The sequence below is a fragment of the Pelodiscus sinensis genome, chromosome 25, assembly GCF_049634645.1.
Source record: "Pelodiscus sinensis isolate JC-2024 chromosome 25, ASM4963464v1, whole genome shotgun sequence".
Classification (NCBI taxonomy): domain Eukaryota; kingdom Metazoa; phylum Chordata; order Testudines; family Trionychidae; genus Pelodiscus; species Pelodiscus sinensis.
Genome location: NC_134735.1, coordinates 12,024,842 through 12,047,360, shown reverse-complemented (window position 1 = coordinate 12,047,360; position 22,519 = coordinate 12,024,842). Strand labels below are relative to the sequence as shown.

The window sequence follows — 22,519 nt, the reverse complement described above, 5'->3', positions numbered from 1 at the left end:
CCCTGGGTTTGCCTGCACTACTTTGCTATGCACAAGATTTGTTCTCAGAGTATTACTGAATTGCAAGTGTCCTTCTCCCTTCTGCAAACTGGAACAGTGAGGCAGGCACAGAGTGAAATGGGAAAGCCAGAATAAAAGCCACAAGTCTCACTCCAAATCCATCCAACTATCCCATACCCAGTAATCAGTCTTTATCTTTCGCCTGCCCCAGGACAATGGCTTCCAGCATGGAGTCCTAAACCCCCTCATCCTGCCTCTTTATAGATGCTCTGTTGCTGCTCTTACCTCAGGCCTGGGATTCCAGAGCCGTACAACTGGGTCAATGCCGCTGGTGGCCAGGAAGCAGTAACTTGGATGGGGTTGGAGACAGTTCACAATAGACTCATCCCCCTGCAGCACCCGCACCAGGTTGGTAGTTTCTTTCTCCCAGATGAAGAAAGAGCCATCGTCGGAGCCGCTGACTATGTACTGCGCATTGCTAGGAAGGAAAGAACAAAGGGTTCCGCTGAAATCACAGGATAGTTATAGGAGACAGCATCAGGCCTAGAAGAAAAGGGTGGAGGAAGGCTCTGTACACTGCAAAGATTCACATTCATGGAACAGGCGGCTGTTCCAAGGGGTGTGAAGGATAAAGGTGGGAGCAGATAAGTCCATTAGGCAGAGAGGTCAGTTAGCCACCACTGCCTGGGTTAGCCTTATTCACACCAACATGCAAGGACAGGCTCAGGGAATTGGCTAGTGTGAAAACTCTTGCACATGGGTTTCACCAGTCACTTAAAGACTCATCAGCACAGTCCAGAGCAAGAAAACCAGATGGGTCTCCAGCACCTCCAGCGTCAGAGAACACTGTCCCAGCACCGCAAGGAAAGGGACGTTTCTAAATGGGGACAACCTTAGTTTGTCATTTCTCCCATCCTTGGAACTCACATGGCTAGGCACTAAGAGCTGGAGCACTGAAAAGTTGTGATGAGCAGTCCCATCTCTGTGCTGAGCTACTATTTAGCCACTAATGCATGGAGGAGGAGTGACACTTCAGCAGTCAAAAAACCCACAGACCAGGAGTGAAAATATATTCTCATAGCCACCCCTGCTGGGGCTCCACATCATGACAGCTACACTGAACCGCAACACTCGGCCATTCTGTGCAACTGAAGTCCCAAACCCTTACCATGCAAGGTCAGCATACCTGCCAAAGAAGTTGGCCTCCTTGATGTCTGTGGTGGTGTTACAGTGGCCACAGTACCGGAATTTGTAGTCATAGCTGCGTTCCCTGAGCACCATCTCGTCATCCGAGATGGAATCTTTGCGCCCGGTTGCTCGCAGCCGAATTGGCCCGCCCCCTTTCTTGTCTTCAGCTGGAAGGATAGAGCAAAGAGATATTTTCCTCCACACATCTCATGTTGGAACAGAGAATTCTTCAGCTAGGTTAGTATTTGTGAGAGGCATTCAAGTGACAGTGCTAGTTGAGAGCCAAGGCCAGTCTATCCAGAGGACAGGTACTTAGCGCGCACACTTTCTCGCCTCTGTACCTCAACCCTCTTCTTGCAATACCAACTCTAGAGCTCATGTGCAGCTCAAGACCAAAAATGATTACAACTCTTCACCTTAGGATCAGTCCATATAAGGGCAGTTTTCCATCTCCCAACTGACTCCCTTGTTGTTCGCCTCCAAAGACCAAGGATCCAACCAATCACAGCCAGGGGTGGGCAAATCTTCCCTGGCCAAGTGACAGCTACTGGCAGGACGCGTGCACTGCGGCTGTCCATACTTTCCCTGTTCTCTGGCATCAGGACCTTCCTCCATAGCTGAGAAGTCAACCCTATGTATAAGCCCCAATTCATAAGCACAGTCTCAGGAGCCAGGAACCTCTCTTGAAAGGGATGGTTTTCCGCAAAAAGGACAGACCATAATACACTACAGAACTTAGAACTCTCCATAAGTGACCAAGTAATGGCTGCAAGTCACCAGACTGCTGGAACAGTCCTTAAGGCATCTGTTATGGTGACAACTTTCAGTCAGGAAGTCAAACCAATCTATGGAAAAAAACTGCTTGCATCTCAGTGAGCCCCACTTTAAGGAGGGGTTGCAAGTTAGGGCCAGGCCCCCTTCCTGGGAGATGCTGGATTCCAACCCAAAGGGTAGAGACACTGTGCTGAGCACTAGCACCCACCATTATCACTTTTCGAGAAGAGGGCGGCGTTGATGTCTCGGTCCAGCGCGTCACAAGCGCTGCTATGCGCCTGGTCCGGGAACTTCCCCTTGAAGTCATCCAGACACTCCAGCGCTTCTGCCACATACTTCAGTTCAAAGAGACAGCGGGCCAGGCGGAAGTGGGCTTTCAGGTGGCCTGGGTTCAAGGAGATGGCCTTCAAGCAGTCTCTTAAAGCATCGTAATGATCTCCATCCCTGCAGAGAGAAGAACAGTCGCTGGAGATAGAAGCAACCTAAATATCCACTACCCTCTTCCAGGCTTTGGGCAACCGGAACGCTTATCTACTTCTCAGCTCTCAATAGAGGAGTGGGGCTTCCTATTGGCTCGAGCATCTCCAACAGCACTTCCTTTGCTGGCTGGTTTCATCGCCCAGCTGTTATTTGTGAACTCAGCTGACAAACATCCTCACACAGAAGACGACGGATCACCGCCTGTTTGGAGGCCAGACTTCTGCCCCCCACCCTAGGGCGGCAGCACAACTGTTTCCTGTGCTACTATTTCAAGTCCTACAGATCAAGACCCACTGTTGCAAACTTATCAATGGTGGGCATCCCCCTCCCAAAGGAGCAAGGCCCCGCCAAGCCTGCTGAAAGGAGCCTCAGGGCACAGATACCTTTCCATGTGTGCAGTAGCTCAAGAGTTCCCTCTTGTGGCCAGACAGTGTAGCAGGACATTTCCCTTTGCAATGGAAAAGATAGATGCCCACCACAGAGATCTCAAATCTGGATGGTTTTATTCCTGATGGACATTTATCTCCAAAATTACATTCTCCTCCAGCTATTGTTTATATCCTCATGTTCATCCGGAGATGTTTTTATTGCTTTAAGTTTCTTCTATAACCCAAACTGATACCTATTGATCCAAATCATAATATCCAAATAGGTATACAATTATCTAGGCTAAGCACGCTTAGTTCCTCCAGAGGACCATGCCAGTCTGCCTCAGCATGCATCCCAAAAGCAGAAGCATGACAAATCTTTCGTTTTGGTATTCATTTATATTAGATGTGGGCTGAGGAAGGGGACACCAGCCAGGCCTGTGATGGGGCTGACAGGCAGCTGTATTAGCAACTCTTCCAAGCTGTCCTCATGTGCCAGCCTCAGCATATTTAAAAATAAAGTTTAAAAGCTGCTCTTTACATACTGCACTACGGTAGCACACCTGTGCCGCTGCAGTGCTTTAGCAAAGATGCTCCTATTCTAACAGGAGAGCTGCTCCTGTCCGCACAGTAGACCCACCTTCCCCGAGAGGCATGTGATACATCAGCAGAAGATTTAGCTTCACAGTGGGTTAGATCAGCATAACTGTGTGGCTAAGGGATGTGGATTTTTCACACCTGTGACCAGTGTTCCCCGTAACCTGTGCACTCATGTGGCTCCTCAGGATTCAAATGCCGCCCAGCTGATTAACAGAGTGCCCACTGCTAGGTTTGGTGTTTCTACTGGTAGTGCACATTCACACATGCCTCCTGTGCACATAAAAATTCATTCTACTCACGGATGGAAAAGATCAAAGAGAACACTCCCCCATTAACAACTGATGCAGGTCTGTAGCATAGTCCTGGCCTAAGCCCCTATTTGGGATGCAACAAATAACCTCAAAACGGAGCAGAGCATAGTGCTCTTCCAGAGTTGGGAACAGTATCTGAGACAGGAGCTGACCCAAAAATCTCAGTGACATGGTAACTCAGGTGCCCAAATCCAGGCTTTAGAACATTAACCTCGATAGCTCTTTCACCGCTTATTAAAACCCACAAGGAAAGAGGTGTAATCTAATCCGAGGCCAGCTCTACACCCCAGAGCTTTATCAGCACAAGTCATGTGAAAAATCCACTCCCTCAGTCACGTAGTTAAACCAGCCTGACTCCATGTAGACAGTGCTAGGTTGATGGGACAGCTTCTCTCGTCAGTTTCTCCAGGAGGAGTATGCCCATGGGAGAAACCCTCCCCACCAACAGGGGAGTGTCTTCACTGGAGTGCTAGAGCAGCGCAGATGGGCTAGGGCAGGGTTTTAAGGGGTACACCTGCTCTGAGCAGGTCCTTGGTTTGGCACCATGAGGTGGACCCTTTGTTTTTCCTTCCACTATCAGAGAGTCAAGCAGGCCATGTAGGAGCCCAGTCAGAACATGCACTTTTAAAAATAATATCTGCACAGTCTGACTCAGTTTTGGGGACTCGTGTGGGTGGCACTTGGAAGAGCAAGGCTACCCCACCCAACTTGACCCCTAAGGGAAGAGGGGCACAAGGCCACCAGCTTTATGGGATGAACCCAACCATAGACATGTCTTTTTGCCATCCCTGCTACAACAGCACAGCACTGCCCACAAGTCCAAACTTTGAGGGGGGCCTAAGAGGACTGTGGGAGGTAAGAGATTGATTGCTACTGAATGGAATTTGGAAGCAGGTCGTCAGCCCAGAGGCTTCTTATTTGTGGAGCCATATTTGCAGACCAACAGTTCTGCCAGCCGTATTACCACCTGCAACTTCTACTGCAAAGAAAAAAAAAATCAAAGCACTTAGCAAACATTGGATTCATTTCAGACTGTGTAAACAATGAAGTTGCACCCGCCTGAATTTAGCCCATAAAGTGTCAACTCTTGAGGTAAGTGAATACTGGCCCCTACATTACAGCTGGAAGAGGGTGGTAGTGAAAGGTTAAGTGGCTTATCTGTGAAATTAGCAGCAGAACCTGCATTCACACAAACAGAGCACTTAGCACGTTTATACACCTTCAGAAGCAACTACACCTTCAGAAACATCACGCTGTCAATTCAGCAGTGGATGCAGGTTCCCCTGCTCAAAACAGGCCTTTACAAAACTTATTCTAGACTTGACCACAAAGCATTATGGCTACGTCTACACTGGCCCCTTTTCCGGAAGGGGCATGTTAATTTCAGAGGTCGCAATAGGGAAATCCGCAGGGGATTTAAATATCCCCCGCGGCATTTAAATAAAAATGTCCGCCGCTTTTTTCCGGCTTTTAGAAAAGCCGGAAAAGAGTGTCTACACTGGCCCTGATCCTCCGGAAAAAGCGCCCTTTTCCGGAGGATCTTATTCCTACTTTAAATATCCCCCGCGGATTTCCCTATTGCGACCTCTGAAATTAACATGCCCCTTCCGGAAAAGGGGCCAGTGTAGACGTAGCCTATGTGAAGTAGAGACAGAGTAGGGTTCTTGGTATTTTAAAGAGCTAGTTCTGCTGTTAGCTTCTCTAGCATTCCAAAATGCTTCAATCTTCATGGTCAAACCAGAAACAGCCAGAAGGATCGGTTATCAAGAATTTGCTATTCCAAAGTAGTAGCTTCCTTCCCCCAGTGTTACAAGATTTTATGCAAGCTCAAAAGCTTTGTATTTAAACTGGTTGCTTAGGAAAGTTTTCCTGTAAGTGCAAACTGGGGGGTTTTCAGATTCAAAGGGACAGAATGTTGGTTTGAAACACAGCTATTGAGCATAAGCAGTAGTTTTAGGGAGAGTGGGGGACAAGCTAAGACCTTACAATCCAAAGCCTTCCTCTTTCTATACGGGTGCATCTACACAGCTCAGTTACTTCAAAGTAACAGTGCGAGCGTCTACACAGCAATTCTGTTATTTCAAAATAATTTCGAAATAATGCACTGCTTATTTCAAAAACTATACACCTCATTCCATGAGGAATAACGCTTCTTCCAAAACAGCCATTGTGGAATAGCAGTAGCATGGAAGTGCCACTGCTGCTATTTCAAAATAGCTCCTTCCCTAGGGCCATTCAAAGTAATTACTCCCCCGTGCCTCCTGGGGCTCTAATTAGAGGTAGCACATCCACATTAGGGAAGCCTGCCTCAGACTAATTTCGAGGCTTCTCTAGTGTAGGGCTGAGTCTAGATTGGCATGATTTTGCAGAAATACTTTTAATGGAAAAACTTTTCCATTAAAAGTATTTCTGCAAAATCGCGTCTAGATTGGCATGGATGCTTTTGCGCAAAAGCATCCGTGGCCAGTCTAGACGCGATTTTGCGCAAGAAAGCCCCGATCACCATTTTAGCCATCAGGGCTTTTTTGCACAAAACAGTATTCTTGCGCAAGAGGGCTTTTTCCCGAGTGGGAGCGTGAAAGTATTTGCACAAGAAGCACTGATTTCGTACATTACAAAGTCAGTGCTCTTGCACAAATTCAAGAGGCCAGTGTAGACCTCTATGCCTGCTACTTATAACCACTTAAAACCTCTTTCTGTCATTAATCTGTTTTACATTTTGCCCAAAACAATGTGTTTTTAGCTGAAGTGCTTTAGGGTATCTGAGCTCAGGTTACAAAGGCTAGAGCACGTCTTACTTTCCTATGAAGCAGCAGCAAATTTATTGAGGAATTTGCACAATGCAGGGGAACCTGGAGTAGTGCAGGATGGTATATTTCTGGGGTGCAAAGTGCCTCTCTGATAGGTCCTGAGTAGCTGGACAATCATGTAACATGGCTGGGTGCGTCCCTGCTTGCGGTTGGCTGTACAACTGCAGTGCCTATTAGCACCACAGTGAGAGAGACAGTCCAGGATGGTGGGTTTGGTGGTTCATGGTCCAAGTTGCACTCTGGGTATCCTGTCACAATCACACATTAAGGAAACATGCTGGAGCTTTAACTGTTCACCTTCCCAGCTCAAGAAATATCCTGCTATTCACCTTGGCCCAGTATAATGTCAGATGTGCCCATCAACTGAGCCATCCTATTTCCTTAGTGAAGAGGATCATTTTTTTTAAACACCTCACTAATTAAATTTGCCTCAAGGCTCAACCTAGGTTTTCCCTTTTACCATTCCATTCCACCACCCAAGAGACTTCTCCCTCCTTGGTTTTTACATCCTTCTGAGGCTGCTCCCAAGCTGTGCTCTCAGCAATAGAGATCGCAAGTATTTTAAAAATTAGGATTTTTAAATTGCATTTAATCAGCTAATCGAGTAGTCGATGGAATTTCCATTGACTACTCAATTAGTCAGTAATAGGGGGAAAATGCAGAGCTAACCCCGCTACAGCTCTGCCTTTTAAACGTATTAAGAACCGCCAAGCTCTTAATAATGTAAAAGGAAGAGGCGCAGCAGGTGTGTGCGTGGGGCACCGAGCACATGCCAGGAATCAGCTCCTGACTCATGCCTGGTCCCCTGGCTACACCTCTGCCTCCCCTGTTCTGCCCCACCCCATAGAGATGGTGCTGGGAGGAACCAGCTTTTAAGCTGGTGCCTCCCCCGTTCCCCCAGCACTGGCTCCTGCTCCCCCACCCCTCTGATAGAGGCAACAAGGGGATGGGGAAGTGACTAGTTAAGTGACTACTCGATAAGCATATGCTTATTGGGTAGTCAACTAGTCACTTACATCCCGATTTTAAATACGTGGATAGTAAGTCTCATTCAATGGCCCTACTTCTTGGGCAGACAGACGGACAAGGTGAGATTGTGCATGCATGAATGCCTGGCTAAACAGTTTTGCCATTTTATGAGAGCAGCCCTGGCTGCTGTCAGAAGGGATGTTAACCACTGCAGATGCTAGCAGTACGCATTCAGCAGCGGGTCAGATACAGCCTTTGGCAGCACCCAAAGCATTTACCATAACCCTGCAGCATCACTGAAAGAATCCCAGGTAGCGTACAGTGTGATAGATGTGGCTAGTTCAGGTAATAGCCAGAACGGATACACCTCATGTTAGATGTAGTCTGGGTAAGTTTTCCAGAGATGGTGATTTGGATTAGGCTAGCAGTGGGAGTCTACAACTAACCTGCAAGGGGTTGTGGGCTTTAAGGCAAGTACAAGGATTGAACCAGATGAGCAACATGACCCCTCTCTCCTCAGGGGATAGATGTCTAGGAGTCCTTCCATTGGATTGTTCCCTATATCAGATCACAGAGCTACTGAACCTGCTTGACACACATGCGTTTATAGCTTTCTTTTTACAAAAAAACAGCAAGCTACACAGTGTACCAGTGAGCAATGGGGTGAACTAACAACAGCATCTTGTGAGCAGACACTATCAGGAACCAGTCTCCAACATTCACAAATCTGTAATTAACCTTTATGTTGCATGGTAGGTTTTATCCAATTAGATGAGCCCCACTCTGCAGCAAAATGTGGCAAGAAGCCCTGCTGCGAGCAATGGCACCCATGAGAAAGGAACTCTGTTGGGTCATCCAAGTCCAGAGCCCGAAACTTTGTGTAGCTATGATGCCCCAGCCCTTTGGTAAAGGGCATTTGACAGCACACAATTGTGTTAGCCTTCCACAAAAGTAGCTCCAATTGACTTACCACTTGCGCTTCATGTAGGCAGCAGCTCTGTTTCCATACAGCATGGCGTTGTTGGGTGCTTTCTGAACTGCTCTGCTGTACAGCTGGATGGCTTGAGTCCACTGCTGGCATGCAAATGCCTCATTGGCTTGCTGCTTTATTTTTTCCAGGTATGGAGGCAGCTCCATCTGGGGACTACAGGGATGGACAGGCATGGGGTTACAATCACTATGGTAACACTGAAGAGATTAAACCTGGCCAAACAGACTTCCAACAGATGAATTCCATTGCACTGAGAATCAATGGAGTAGACCCCACCCCAGTCACACGGCCGCCTATGGTGGCCAGGCTGGCAGCTATCTTGCCGAAGGCCACATGCGAACCCAGGAGCAGGTTTGCATGACAATCAAGTTGGTCCGGCGAGACCCCCAACCCCGAGCCCTGAGTTTCCCCTCCCCCTTCTTCCCCTTGCTTCCCCCTTCCAGCTCCTTCCTCCCAGGTTTCTCCCTCCTCTCCCCTCTCCCGCCTCCTTTCCCCAGTCTCACCAGAGTTTCATTCCCTCCCCCCCCAGTTTTGTTAAATAAAGAGAGTTTGTGTTCAAATAAAATACATGTATTTTCATGACACCAGGAAGGGGGGTTAGGGAGGAGTAAGCGGAAGGACATGAGGGAGGAATGAGGCACAAGCCCACAGTGGGGGCAGACCAGGGAGGCTCTTAGTGCTCCTCAGGGTGGAAGCTCTCCTGCAGGGCCTCCTGGATACTGACAGCCCCCCAATGGACCTCCCAGATGGCAGCCTGCAGAAAGTGCAGCCAGGCTCACAGCAACGTGTCCAAGAGAAGCACCAGGGTGCCTAGAGGCAGCTCTGGCTCCATGTTGCAGAGTGCTGTGGTGTCCCGAGTGAAGGCAACCAGAGCACGCAGAGACAAAATGCTTTGCTGTCCCTCATTGAGGTAGACAAGCAAGCAGGGAAACCTGAGAACTGGCTGTCCGGGGGAGGGGGAGGGGGGGCGGCTTTAAGCACAGATGTCAATTAGCTTCAGGCAGCAGCCCTACACAGTAAGTCCTGATCTGGTGCCCTGCCGGAACTGGTTCTGGCCAGCCTTAAATGTGATTCGGAGTCCACTCAGTGTGGATGCACTATTTCAAAATGCATTTTGTGTGCAGACACGTTATTTCGAAATAAACTATTTCAAAATAACTATTTTGAAATAACACTGTAGTGTAGACATATCCTGAGAGGACTGCCCCAGCTGGCTCTCACTGCAGCAGGTTAGGGCTAAGTGAGAATCACCTCTCCATGGCTGCTGCAGCTCTGGCGGGCATAGCCAGGGGAAGGGTGCATGTCCCCTAGCTGGGGCAGGTCCAGGTTCCATTCTGGCTGAGGAACTCGGAGGCAGAGGAATAGATTGTGCATTTCCCCCTCACTCCCTGATTGAGGGGGAACAGCTATGTTCCTGTACAAAACTGGGGAAGGAGGGAGCTTCAACCTCCCCTGCCCTCCCTAAAAGGTCCCTGGAGGTGCCCCAAGCCAGCCCTTTTCACCTGCCTGGTGATGGTTTCTTTTCTGTGTGGTTTTATGCATGCCCCCCCTGCACAACCAAACACTTACTTCACTTTAAGTTATGATAAGAGGAAGCTGCATTCTGTTTAAGAGGATTACTAAATTCAGTAACAGCAAGGAGTTCTTGAACAGACGGACTCGCTCCCTCTCAAACAAAACCAAGCCTCTTGAATATATAGTAGACTACAATGTAACAATTGGTGCTTCTGTTATCGATATGACATATTTAAACTCTACTTGAAATCTACTAGGTATCACCTTGTTTCATCCACAGCTTGCAAGTTCCACAAGTTCTACTGTATAACCAGTATTTTTTTTGAGTTTCAAGTCTGCATTCAGCTACAACATTCTTTTAAAAAGTCAAATAAGCTAGCTCACCTGACTGCACTAACCAGCTATTTGACATTTTAAAAGATTGCTGATGAAGCACCTTAATCTAGAGGACTCCCCCAAAACCAGACGTGTTAAACTTCAAAAGTCTGCCTCTACTTTCCCAACTACAAAAGAGAGAGAAGCAGGGTATATTTTGGTAATGGCAAAGACTTATTCAACCCAGTCACCCATTCAAATCCAGGCCGGGATGATCATGATTGAGTCACGACCCTCCAAGTGTTGTTCTGTGAACAGAGGCTGCCAAATCATTTCACAGCAAACAAGTGCCCCCATCCCAACAGATCCTATTACCAGCAAAGGAGAGAAGGGCAGCATGGACCATTGAGACAGCCCATGCTGCCCTCCACCCCTCAAACATGGTTCTTTCAGGTTAGGAAAGAGACTGAGCTACGGATAAGTAAAAGAGGTTGGTTTCCACATGTGATAGGCCAACTGTGGATTTAAATCAGCAATAATTCACCACAAACATAAAAAGAGAAAGATCCTGATGGCCATGATTTCCCCATCTGGCTCTGGCCTTACCTGGCTCCTGTTTGTAGCCGGTTTACCTCCAGCAGTTGAGTGAATCCCAGAACAGAGCTCCTTGTGCAATCTTTGCATTAGTAAACAAAGAATTCCACTTCACACCTGCGTCAGCAGCTATGGCTCTCACTGGGGGCACAGGGCAGAACCAGGGCACCTCGGCCAAACAAATGTGTCACCTCACCTGAGAGGTGTTCTTCCCTCAGACAGTCTGAATCCATTGCTGTGGAGATGGATGCCGTTTGACACTCCATTGGCTGATGTCTTTCCATTCTGCACTTCTGGGGGGAATGGGAGGAAGAGTGTAAGAAAAAAAAATCAGTAAAATGGAGAATAAAATCCAGCTATGGATTTCACACCTCCGTGGGCTTGTCAGACTTGTAACTACAACTCCACTGACTTCAGCGAGTATGGTGCCTACCTCAAAATATATGAAAATATAAGTCTTGGGCAGGATTGGCTGACCCCCTCAGATATCAGCTACAAATACTCTACTGGATCCATCACAACAGAACTCCCAAGCAAGAAAGATGAATACATCTAGCGCTTCTCCAATCTTTTCCTGCCTCCCTATTCCCACATAAAATGGGGGACAAGATAAAGGTATTCAGAACCAGTCAGCAGATTGGGCCTGGCACAAGCCAGGACCCACTGTATTTTCATTTGATTCGTAGAGGTTCTAAGGTTATAGAATGGCTATTTCAGCCACCTCACTGAGTTACACTGCCCCAGCTAGCCTTCTGCTTTTATAAGTGACTAAAATACACACTGATAAGTTGAGTTAAAGCAAGACACTGTGACGCTAAGGAAGGTGGATGTGGAGCGAGATGCTACAGAAGAAAGCATGGTGACTGGACGCCATGTGGGCTGCAGTCTAGCCAGATTAGATTTTACATTTTTATGAAGGTGAGAGACAGAACATCTCCATTTAATCCTTAGGCGGCAAAGAGCAAACAGGTACTGCCACCATACCTGGAGCTTTAACTTCACCTTCACATTTTAGAAGCTCACTGGAACACCAACATGGCAATATTGTTTGAAGACACTAGTGCTTGCCTCACATTAGGAGGTGGGGGGAAAAATGGGCTAGGGAGGGACATCACTGAAGTCAGAGGGGAATTTATGTCTGAATTTGAATCCATGAGCTCTTGGCTCTCAATCCTGCCCTCACTTCCACTGGTCCTCTTGGCAGTGATTTTTTATTTGGCTACCAATTCTAAGGATTAATTTAGCTCTGATGAGGTTCGTTTCTACTTCCTAGCCAGCTTGTCTGTTGGTTGCTGCTCCTGTATGCAACTAACTGCTATCAGAGGAGTTACTTGTGGCTTGAGTATGTAAGGTGACCAACACCAACCTTAATAGCTTGGAGCATGAACAACAGTACAGACTCCCCTGAGACTGCCAAAAGATTGGGTATGGAGAAACTACGTGCAGGCAACGGTGAAAGTAATGTACGTTTCTTCCAGATATTGTCTTATTCCCCCCTCTCTTCCCCCCCGAGGTGTGTGCGTGATACGACAGAACCTGTGAGAAATTCAAGTGTGGGATGGAGTAAAGGTGGGGGGCTCGGGGCGTGAAGGTTTGAAAATCCAGGAATTAGGGTAACATGCAAGCGGGTCAGGGCAGAGAGATGAGGGAAGCTCAGAGCAGGAAGGATGTGGGGGCCTGCAGGATTCAGGGCAAGGGGCGCAGGGGCCTGCAGCAGCAGTCCACACATGTTGCTTTTCTTCTCCTTCCTGCTTCCTTGGACTCTCAGCGAGTGACGGGAAATTGCAGAGCCTGCCGCGTTCCTCCCTTGCCCCTCCCCCGGGCAGCCAGGAGCAAGAGGAACCAGTAATGTGTGGCTGCATCCCCTTCATCCCCCAAATGGCAGTGGAGGTGGAGGGGACTCAGGACTGGGGCACTCCAGGATGTGGGACTCTCCAGCCAGCCCCTCTAACCTGCCTGTTGCTGATTGTGGCAGCTAGCAGGAAGCCCCGGGAGCCAGGCAGGGAACGCGCTGCCCCTCCCTCTGCAGCTCTGGCAGGTTTCTTGCCAGAGTGCCACACCAAGGCACACTGGCTTACTTTCACCTCTGTGTGCAGGTGCCTTCTGCAGGCTAGACTGTCACAGCATAGCCTTTGCCTCAAATTTCTGTTCTCCAAGGTGGAGTTTGTTTGCTGCAAGTGCAGCGGAGGGGATAGAGTTAAGGAACAAGGCTACTCAAGTCTTACTTCCCTCTAGGTACCATTCAGTTGGAGGTACCTTTGGGTAAGGAAGTAAAAGGAAGACCAGCAGTCTGAAACTGACCCTGTCTGAAGACACTAAGGCAGTAACGGGCAACCTAGGTTAGTGAATGGGCCGCAAGTGGCTCTCCTTCACCTCAGTGGGCCGCAAGGGAGTTTTGCTAACGCTGCTTGTGTATCTAGCATTTGTGGAATGTGCTGACTGAACAGTAGCAGTGCTTGGATTGGCTGCAGAGGGAGCACATGGTTCTCAGTCAGACAATGCTGGGTGCCATCAACACTTTGGCAATACCGGTAGGAAAACCAATCTATATGGACAGAAGCCAGTTGAATCTGCACATGGGCAGTGGTAAATAAAATGTCTTGTGGGCCACACACAGAAGCCCAATGGATTGTATGTGGCCCTCAGGCTGCAGGGTTGCCCACCACTGCACTAAACCATCCCTTACTCTTTAGGCAGAATTTGAAGAACCCCTACATATTTTTGGGTATTTCAGGGACTTCTGCTTATTAGGCACCTGTTTTATTGCTCTGTAGAAGGGCTTTAGACACTATAGCCCTTACAGCACTGCAGAAAAATCCCTGCTACTGCACTGTCCTAATTCACTTTCCCAGTTCCTGCCCAGCTCAGATTTCACGCTGGAAAACGGAATCGTGCCACACATGGCTTTGCTATGCTTCTCTCTCTCTCTCTCACTTCCCACACCGCACCACTTACCCCCTGAAGAGTGGCATTTCTTTGGCAGGAGAAAAGTGTACGGTCGCTGTTTGTAAGTCAGGTCAAACAAGTAGACCTACAAGGCAATGGGAGAGACACCAAGGACTGAGTGCACTGTAGGTGATACCATAGTGATGAGCAGGACACAACACCCAGCTGTACAGTTTGGTAGAATGTGTATAGACATGCATCCAATAAGGAGACAAAAGGATGGCAGTAGCAGCGCTAGGACCAGGTAAGAGGTCCAGAAAGAATTGGTACCAGTTCTACTAAACTAATGGCAATAAAGTCCCCTTGATACCAAACACGCTATACAAGCAAGAAATTGACAGTGACTAAATGGTTAGTAAGGGCACAAAAGTTTCAGCTACGGTGTTACCAGGATTTAAAAAAAAAAAAAAAAGTCTACAAATGTAAACATCACATTATACAAGTGGCTACTTGAACCATTTGTCCTTGGGCCCATGACCTGATTGCAGGTCCCCAGATGACCCGGGTTCCATGGCTGCCCCTTTGAATGGCCGCAGGTGACATTTTAAAGAGGCAGCCGCCGTACAGCTGATCCATGGATCAGTTGTTCAGCAGTTACCCCTTTGAAAAGCCACCTGGGGATTTTAGAGACAGCAAAGGATTGAGGGAGGGGGAAATATATCGACTAGTTGACTAGTCAAAATACTTTCCAATAAGCAAATGCTTATGGGATAGTCGACTAGTCTTTTACAGCCTTACTTTACAGACATCCATGAATTTCATCAAATGCTTAGTAGGTGCAAGCCATTGCCTCTGTGGGAGGAGAAAGTGCTTCCTCCGCTAGAACTAGCCAGAGGCAGCAAAATAGGAGTTAGTGCAGGTTTCCTGGTCAGTCATGAAACAATTTCTGCAGCTCTTGCAGACAGGCAAACGTCAACTGCAAAACTAGAATGAAAATGATATTTAAGTCTAACACTACACCTATTGCTGATGTATGAGGGGAACAAATGAATAAATCTAATACACCAGCCACTTAAATCAAACTGTATTACAGACATGCACAAATAGCTCAGGGCAAAACACCCTGACATTACTCTCTGCAGTTTGAGTCAAAACATCGTGACCCAACTAATTCAGTCTTATATAAAACACTTATTACTGAACTTCACTTAAGATCCTACCTGTTCCCCTCCCATATTGACCAATAGCTCTGTCCCATCAGGGCTGAAGGTGACATATGTGGCTACTAGAACTCTCAGTCGGTTGTTGTAGTCGGGGAGCTTCACTGGAAGGTGCCCTGCAGAAAGGAAAGAAACCAAGTTACAGCTCCCTTGCTTAATTGGTAGCCCCTGGTCATCATCTGCTCCTCACTGGCCACTAGGTGTTTTGGAGTCTGCTCAAAGAGATACATGAATGAAATGTAGTCACATTTCAAGCTATTTCCCAGTTTTCTATTGGGATATATAATAAGTCTGAAAGGTTCTAACCCAAGGCAAGACTACTTGCTCTGAAACTTACTCGGCCACGTGTTCAGGGCCTTTCTGCTTGGCTGTGCCCAGGTGTAAAGGAACAGCCCCTTAAGAACATGTTTGCTATCCTGCTAGGATCCAGAGGCAGCCAACACACTGCTTCAGTGAAAATATCCTGACACTCCGGCCATTCACGGGAGTCAGCCGTTCCCCAAGTCACGAAAGATTCCATTTGAACATAGGTTTTTTTCAGCTCTAATGGTTCTGTGTGTCTTGGCTCATTGGCACATCAAAACATGGGCTTCTTGGACACACAGCAATTAAAGTGCTCAACCCCCACATGGGTTCTTTCACTTCAGATGGCATTCAACATTTTTCTAGTCTAACAAAGAAGGATTAAGGAATTAAGGAACCCTATCCTATGGTGAGACCTTCTTAGAAATAAGGCTTGCCAGGGACACAATTCTTATTCTTTTTAATGGAACTGTTTCCTGGCCTAACCGACCGTTTTCACACTGTTTTAATACAGTGGTTAGGACCAATCCATATTATGGGCTTGGCGGGATGGGGGGGTGATTAGAGCTAGTGAAGGGAACAGAAAATCTGGTGGCCAAGTCTCCCTGAGAGATATTGAAAGTAAGGATGTTAAATATTGACTGATCAAATAGTCGATGCATTTTTGCATCGACTATTCGATTAGTCAATAGGGCACCTCCAACTTTGAAGTGTAGCAACAGCCCTAGAGTTCTCGACCCCGGGTTCTGTGTGGCGCTGCCGCTTTGAGGTACCCCCTCCCCTTCCCCCCCTTGTTGCTTCTCTCTGATAGAGGTAGCCGGGGTGGGGGGGGGGGGGGGGAAGGAGTGACTAGTCAACTATCCTGTCGACTATCTGATAAGCATTTGCTTGTCGACTAGTCATTCACATCCTTAAGTAAAAGAGGCCAACTTTCCTCTCACATTGTACCACAAATGCTTTCCCTTCTAGAGGGCAATGTATAATCTGTGGTTTATTTAGTTCTTGACTCTCCAATGAAACTGTCTAAAAGGGGATACCTGTGGTGTAAGAGCATCGAGAGCAACTTCTTCACATCAACTGGCCAACATGAACACCTCTAGGCCAAATCCATGTGCAGTTTACGTCAGGTGATGTACTCAACCCACACTTGAGAAAGGAGCTATAGCCATCCAGTCCCTCCGCAGGTTAGTCAATGCATCAGTATAGCAAAGCAGGACAGTCCCAATTTTCATAATACGATAACCGGTGCTAATAGCAACTGATTGTAAGTTCTCTTGCACAGAGGTGGTTTTTGGGACGGCATGTTGGTGCTGCATGTACAAAGACTCCTACAATAGGCATCTCATTAGTGATTCTGGCTCCTAGGCACTGCCTGATAGAAACAGTGGTCACATCAGAGCAGCAGTTGTACCTGCCACGTAGTACTGTGCTGCACCATCCGGAAGGGGTTTCTGCCGGTCACAGAAGGTGTGGACTCCCGCCGAAGGACTCTGCTTCATGCTTTTTCTAGCCAGAAAGGAAAGTGGGTTTAGGATTACAATGCTGCACTGCCTGAAGTCAACTGCCTGAGATATGCTTTCTGACTTGCAAGGAAAAAGAATGCACAAGAATGCTAGGCAGTTCCACCACAAGAATGTTGGGCAATTCCACTTACCTGTGTGTAAGGGACACTGGGGGAGGAAAACTTAGTACCATTGCACAGCTGAGGAGGATTGCCAGCTCCTCTAGATGCCCCATTCCTACCGTGCAAGGCCTCTTTCAGGTCTCGTACTACTCACTTCCCTGTTGAGAAGGTCCTATGAGTGATGGTTGCCATTACCTGTGATTGTGGATCATGCGTATGTCATAGAGCCGTACGAAGGGCCCACTGGCTCCCACCGCTAGGTAATTGTTATCCTGAGGGTTGACAGTTAGGCACTTGGCCTCCACCAGCTGCCCACAGTATTCGGTCAGGTCTATCAGGACGTCTGAGCGTTTGCTGTTCTCTCGCAGATCATATTGCCTAAAAGGCAAAAGGGAGAGCTCATAAACCAGTGTCCAGCATAGCAACAGAGGGGACTTTAGCTTGGGCACCATGGAAAGCAGAGGAAGAATTCAGATACCTCTATATTATTACTGCTAAATAGTGACCTAGATTTCACAAAGAACTGGATTGTGTCTGAGGAGGAAAGAGGACACCCTTCCCCCTCCAAGACTGTTGTATTAGCACGACTGTTTGGGAACAAAGAGTCCTGCAGCACCTCAAAGACTAACAAAACTATATTTGTTAGTCTTTAAGATGCCACAGGACAATGGCTGCCCCTAAAAGTAGTAATGCTAAAGCTTCTAGTGTCCCAGGTTACTGCAAGCTCTTTGGTTTGATGAATTCAGCTTCACACCAATGTTTTCAACTTCATGTCTCTATCATGTGTGAATTTATTTAGCACCAACAAGAATGCTCAGTCTTGTCCTAACACACACAGAGGGCCCAGTGTTAAACCTGGAGTAAGCTGCGTGGAGGTTGTTATCTTTAATTTTTCTAGAGCAGGGGTGGGCAATAATTTTTGATGGGGGGGAGGGGGAGACCACTCCAAGATTTTGGAAGGTGGTCGGGAGCCACACTATCATGGTATTAATGGAGATGCGGGGTCTGGGATGGAGGTTTCGGTGCAAAAGTGAGACTGGGGTCTGGCAGGGAGTTGGGATGAAGCAGGCAGTTGTGACCTAGGGCAGGGAACTGGAGTGCACGGGTTTGGGATGTCACCTAGGGTAGGAGGGGATTGTGATCTGGGGCAGGAGACTAGGGTGCTAGATCTGGAAGGGGGTATGGGTGTAAGAGTGGGAGAGGATTTGAGTATGTCAAATGGTGTGGGAGGGGAGGGCGTAGAGAGTTGGGGGCAGGAAAGGGCTGGGGTGCTAAAAGCAGGCTGTGGCCAGGATGGCTTCTAAAACTTCCCCCTTCCCCTCCAGTTTCAAGACAGAGGCCTACAGCCACTTTTCTGAATGGCACGTGGGGCAAGCTGGGGAGCTGCCTGGAGCTCCCCACTGCCTCCATGGACCGGATCTGGAGGCTTGGCAGGCCAGATCTGGCCCACGGGCCACATTTTGCATAGACCTGTTCTAGAGTCTTAATGAGGGATCTGCAGGGAAAACCTCACAGGCCTTTACATCAAAAAGGAGCAGAGCAGGCAGATGCAGATACGTTCTTTTCTAACCTCTTTTTCAGTAGCAGGAAATGCTCATTTCCTTAGTTTATGAAAAGATCTCTTATTTCAAGCTGAATTATGCAGTTTGGAGGGAGGAAGGAGGTTAGGGGGGCAAAGGGAGGTGATAGACTAGTCTAAGGATGTAAAGGGTTAACCAGTTACCCAGTAAGCATCACCCTTACTGGGTGATACTTACCAGGTAAGTGATTAACTGGCAACCTGGCTGAGCTGAAGCACCCCCTACCTGTCGAATCCTGGATAATCAGTTAAACAATATTTAACTGGTTAACTTTTTAAATAGGATTTTACACCCCTACTCTAGGCCCATGGTCACTAACAGGTCGATTGCGATCAACTGGTCTATTGCGAGGCCTCGACCAGTCGATCGTGAGGCATCCTGTCAGTCCCGTCCCCATTTCCCTCCCACCCCCGAGAAGCCCCACTACCTACCTCAAGTGAAAATGGAGGTAGTGTCAGCTTCCCAGGGATGGACACAAGTCCCGCAGCTTAGCACCACTTCCGGTGATTCTGGAAGTGCGCTAGCTGCTCTACCGGGTGTACTGCAGGAGGGAGCATTGGCTCCCTGCACCACACAGGAGGGGTGAGTCAGTCCCGGGGGAGGCGCGCGCAGGGGGTGTTGGCCCCAGGGCAGGCTTCCCTGCACCAGTGGTTTCCCTCAGTGTGGGGGGAGAATCCTGGGAGGATGCAGATGCAGGGTACTCTCTGTCTTCACTGGCACCCCACTCCCCAGACCACACTCCCCAGCCACAGAATGCTGTCCCCCCTCCCCTGTCCCCAGCCACAGAACGCTGTCCCCCCTCCCCAGCTACAGAACTCTGTCCCTATTCCTGTCCCCATTCGCACCCTGTCCCCAGCTGCAGAAACCTGTCCCCACTGGCACTCTGTCCACTGCTGCAGAACCCTGTCCCCTGCCCTCCCAGCACCCTGTTTCCTCTCCCCTGCCCCCAGCCGCAGAACTCTGTCCCCACAAAATGTATAATTATAAATGCTTCATTTTAGATTTAAATATCATGAATAAAAACCAGACCATTTATTTCATAACTATAAACAGGTGATTTTAATTTTATATATCGCATAATTTAAAAGTAAACGGTTTATCAGAGTGTGTAAGTAAGGGCTGGGGATAGCAAGTGATGGACAGGAGGAGAATAGAGAGGGCGGGGCTTCAAGGAAGGGGCAAGGCGATAGATCTTCGCCTGTTCTGAGATTTAAAAAGTGATTTTGGGTGTAAAAAGGTTGGAGTCCACTGCTTTAAGCCAATCTCTTTCATTGTAGGCGTGTGCAGATTCCAGCACAAAGGGGCCCAAACCTGGTTGGCCTCTAGGCATTACAGTAATATTAAAAATCGAAGACACGGCCTCTCGTTCGCCTCTAATCTGAGTTCTGATCTTTCTTGATAAAACACAACCTTGCCCCATTCACATCCGTGGGGAATACTGCTGCCAAGGAAATTTTTCGAGCCATTCATATCACCTGTCTCTGAAGCCCTCCACCGCCTCCCCTTTAACTGGAAGTATCTCAGGGTAGGTCTACACTGCATCCCTAGTTCGAACTAGGGATGCAAATGGAGACAATCGAAGTAGTTAATGAAGCGGGGATTTAAATATCCCGCGCTCCATTAACATGATCTCGCCGGTGCGCTAGTTCGAATCACAGCTGATTCGAACCAGGAAGTGCGCGCCGGGACACGTTAGTCCGGACTAAAGCCCTAACGCGTCCCGGCGCGCACTTCCTGGTTCGAATCAGCTGTGATTCAAACTAGCGCACCGGCGAGATCATGTTAATGGAGCGCGGGATATTTAAATCCCCGCTTCATTAACTACTTCGATTGTCTCCATTTGCATCCCTAGTTCGAACTAGGGATGCAGTGTAGACATACCCTCACTTTCACGGATCTCCACAATGAATCCCAACCCTACTTGTGTCTCATTCACCAGTGAATGAGAGGCTGTGACTTTGGTTTTTAATATTACTGTAGTGCCTAGAGGCTAACCAGGTTCAGGCCCCTTTGTGCTGGGATCTGCACACACACTAACTGGCCCTCAACACCAGCCTCCATTGTCCAGTTGTTAACTTTTCAAACAAACAAGCACCTCTGTGCTGGCTCCCCTCCCTTGCTGCCCCTTTTGTTCTAGATGAGGAGGGCCCCAGAGCTACCTCATCAGCCACCCTTCAATCCCTCCTCACCTGGTGTACTGAGGCTACTGCCCTACCACCAGTATTGTCTCACTGCTTCCCTTGTACTCCCCCCCCACCTTTTGTCCATCTAATACTTAACTGTAAACTTCTTGAGGCAAGACCAACTTTGTGTTGAGTACAATGCCAACCGCTGTGGGGTCCTGGTCAGTGACTAGCATTCCTACATGACACGGCAACACAAATCTACTAGATATTTGAAAGAACTTGCGTGCCTGTCAGGGGCGGCCCGTCCATATAGGTGAATTAGGCGGTTGCCTAGGGTGCCAAGTTAAATGGGGCACCAAACGGTGGCGTGATATCATTGAGGGGTTTGGAGGTGAGGGTGCCGATTGCATGCTTTACCTAGGACACCAGTTGCTGGCAGCTAGTCTAGGGCTGCCCCTGGTGCCTGTTCAAGAACTCCTCCTAATGGTAAGAGCCAGGACCACCACATTCGGTAATCAGCTGCCTCTTATCAATATTTAAAGCAAGGTAAAGGTTTGGTTGTGCCAGGAAAATGGGATGTGCCTGGAATGGGACTGTTTCTCATAAAACCATACAGAAGAGACAGACTCCCCCTCCATCAGAGACTGCCTGAGCCTCCCATGCCCCAGGCAACCTTTAGGAAAGGTGGGGGGGGGGGGGAGTAGGAGGGCTGAAGCTCCTCCCTACCACACACTGATTCATACAGGAACATTCTGGCTTTATCAGGGAGTGAGGGGACATGCAAAGTTTGCTGCATTCCTCACCCTGGCTGGGGAGCGCAGGGGGCAGATGAACCTGGACCTGCCCCAGCTGGGGGACATGCACTCCTCCCCTGGTTGGGCCTGCAGGAGCTGCAGCAGTCATGGAGAGGCACTTCTAACCTGCCCCAAAGCTGCTGCAGTGGGACAGCTAAGGTAATCCTCTCTCCCCAGGGCAGCCTGCATACTGAACCGGTCATCCCCAACCCCACCCCAGAGCTAGGATTCAAATGAAGCAAGCACTTTTTTTTTAAAAATTAGAAAAAGAAAGAAGAAGAAAATCACCCCCTAAGAAGGCCCAAAAGAATGAATTGATGTAAGGACCTGAGCAACACTGGGTAAATCCAACCAAAGTTCCTCCATTTATGAATTGAGCTATGCCAGCCCCAGTGCTAACCCAACCAGAAGGGACAGAGAATTGAGTGAACTAAAGGAATCTATGACAGCTCAACATGACTACTCTGATAGAGATCTTACAGCACTCCCCGGAACAAGCACCAAAACGTCGTACCTGATTAGCCCATCCTCGGCTGCGCTCCAAAACGTGTTGGGCCACATAGGAGCAGTAGCAATACGCTTCACCCTGTTGGTATGGTCGCCAAACATATGGATGGTTTCCTTGACAGTCAAGTCATGAACATGCACCTTGGAGTCTGCAGCCCCTGTGATGAGGATCCGATCCCCTGAATGTGGCAAGAACTGTGGGAGGAAGATCCGACATTCAAACCTGGAAAAGCTTCAACTGCCACTTTCTAGTCATCCAACCTTGATCAGTTATAACCCAATTGCTGCTGCGTCTTTTTTGCAAGTTATATCCCAAAAGCACTTGGATCACACCAGGCATCAACACAACAAAACAGGAGCTCTTGGTTGGGAAACCAAAGCTTGTTGGATAGCAGGACATTCTTATTTGCAACAGGCAAAGCAACTCTTGCCTTCCTGCATAATTTAGAGAGCGCCCACTACTAGACTGTAGAGCTCTCCATGCAGTGCCAACTCTGGCTACCACTGCTCATGCTCCGCATGATACAACTGAACAGTCTCCAGTTTCCCTTCTGTAAAGAGGCA

The 22,519-nt window shown here is 48.3% G+C and overlaps 1 protein-coding gene across 3 annotated transcripts in view; it reads right to left on the bottom strand.

The window, feature by feature from the left end:
• The window catches only part of WDTC1 (WD and tetratricopeptide repeats 1), a 61,356-nt gene that overhangs the window by 4,070 nt on the left and 34,767 nt on the right, over positions 1-22,519 (bottom strand). For 2 of the 3 annotated variants that reach the window (XM_075908834.1, XM_075908835.1), the window contains 10 exons: positions 21,963-22,150; positions 17,144-17,326; positions 16,736-16,830; positions 15,022-15,137; positions 13,871-13,946; positions 11,112-11,208; positions 8,471-8,644; positions 2,171-2,406; positions 1,187-1,355; positions 286-478 (listed from right to left, as the gene is read on the bottom strand). In XM_075908834.1, coding sequence (XP_075764949.1) covers positions 286-478; positions 1,187-1,355; positions 2,171-2,406; positions 8,471-8,644; positions 11,112-11,208; positions 13,871-13,946; positions 15,022-15,137; positions 16,736-16,830; positions 17,144-17,326; positions 21,963-22,150 — 1,527 coding nt within the window. The remainder of the gene's footprint in view (positions 1-285; positions 479-1,186; positions 1,356-2,170; positions 2,407-8,470; positions 8,645-11,111; positions 11,209-13,870; positions 13,947-15,021; positions 15,138-16,735; positions 16,831-17,143; positions 17,327-21,962; positions 22,151-22,519) is intronic. The other variant, XM_075908836.1, reaches the window with a different exon arrangement.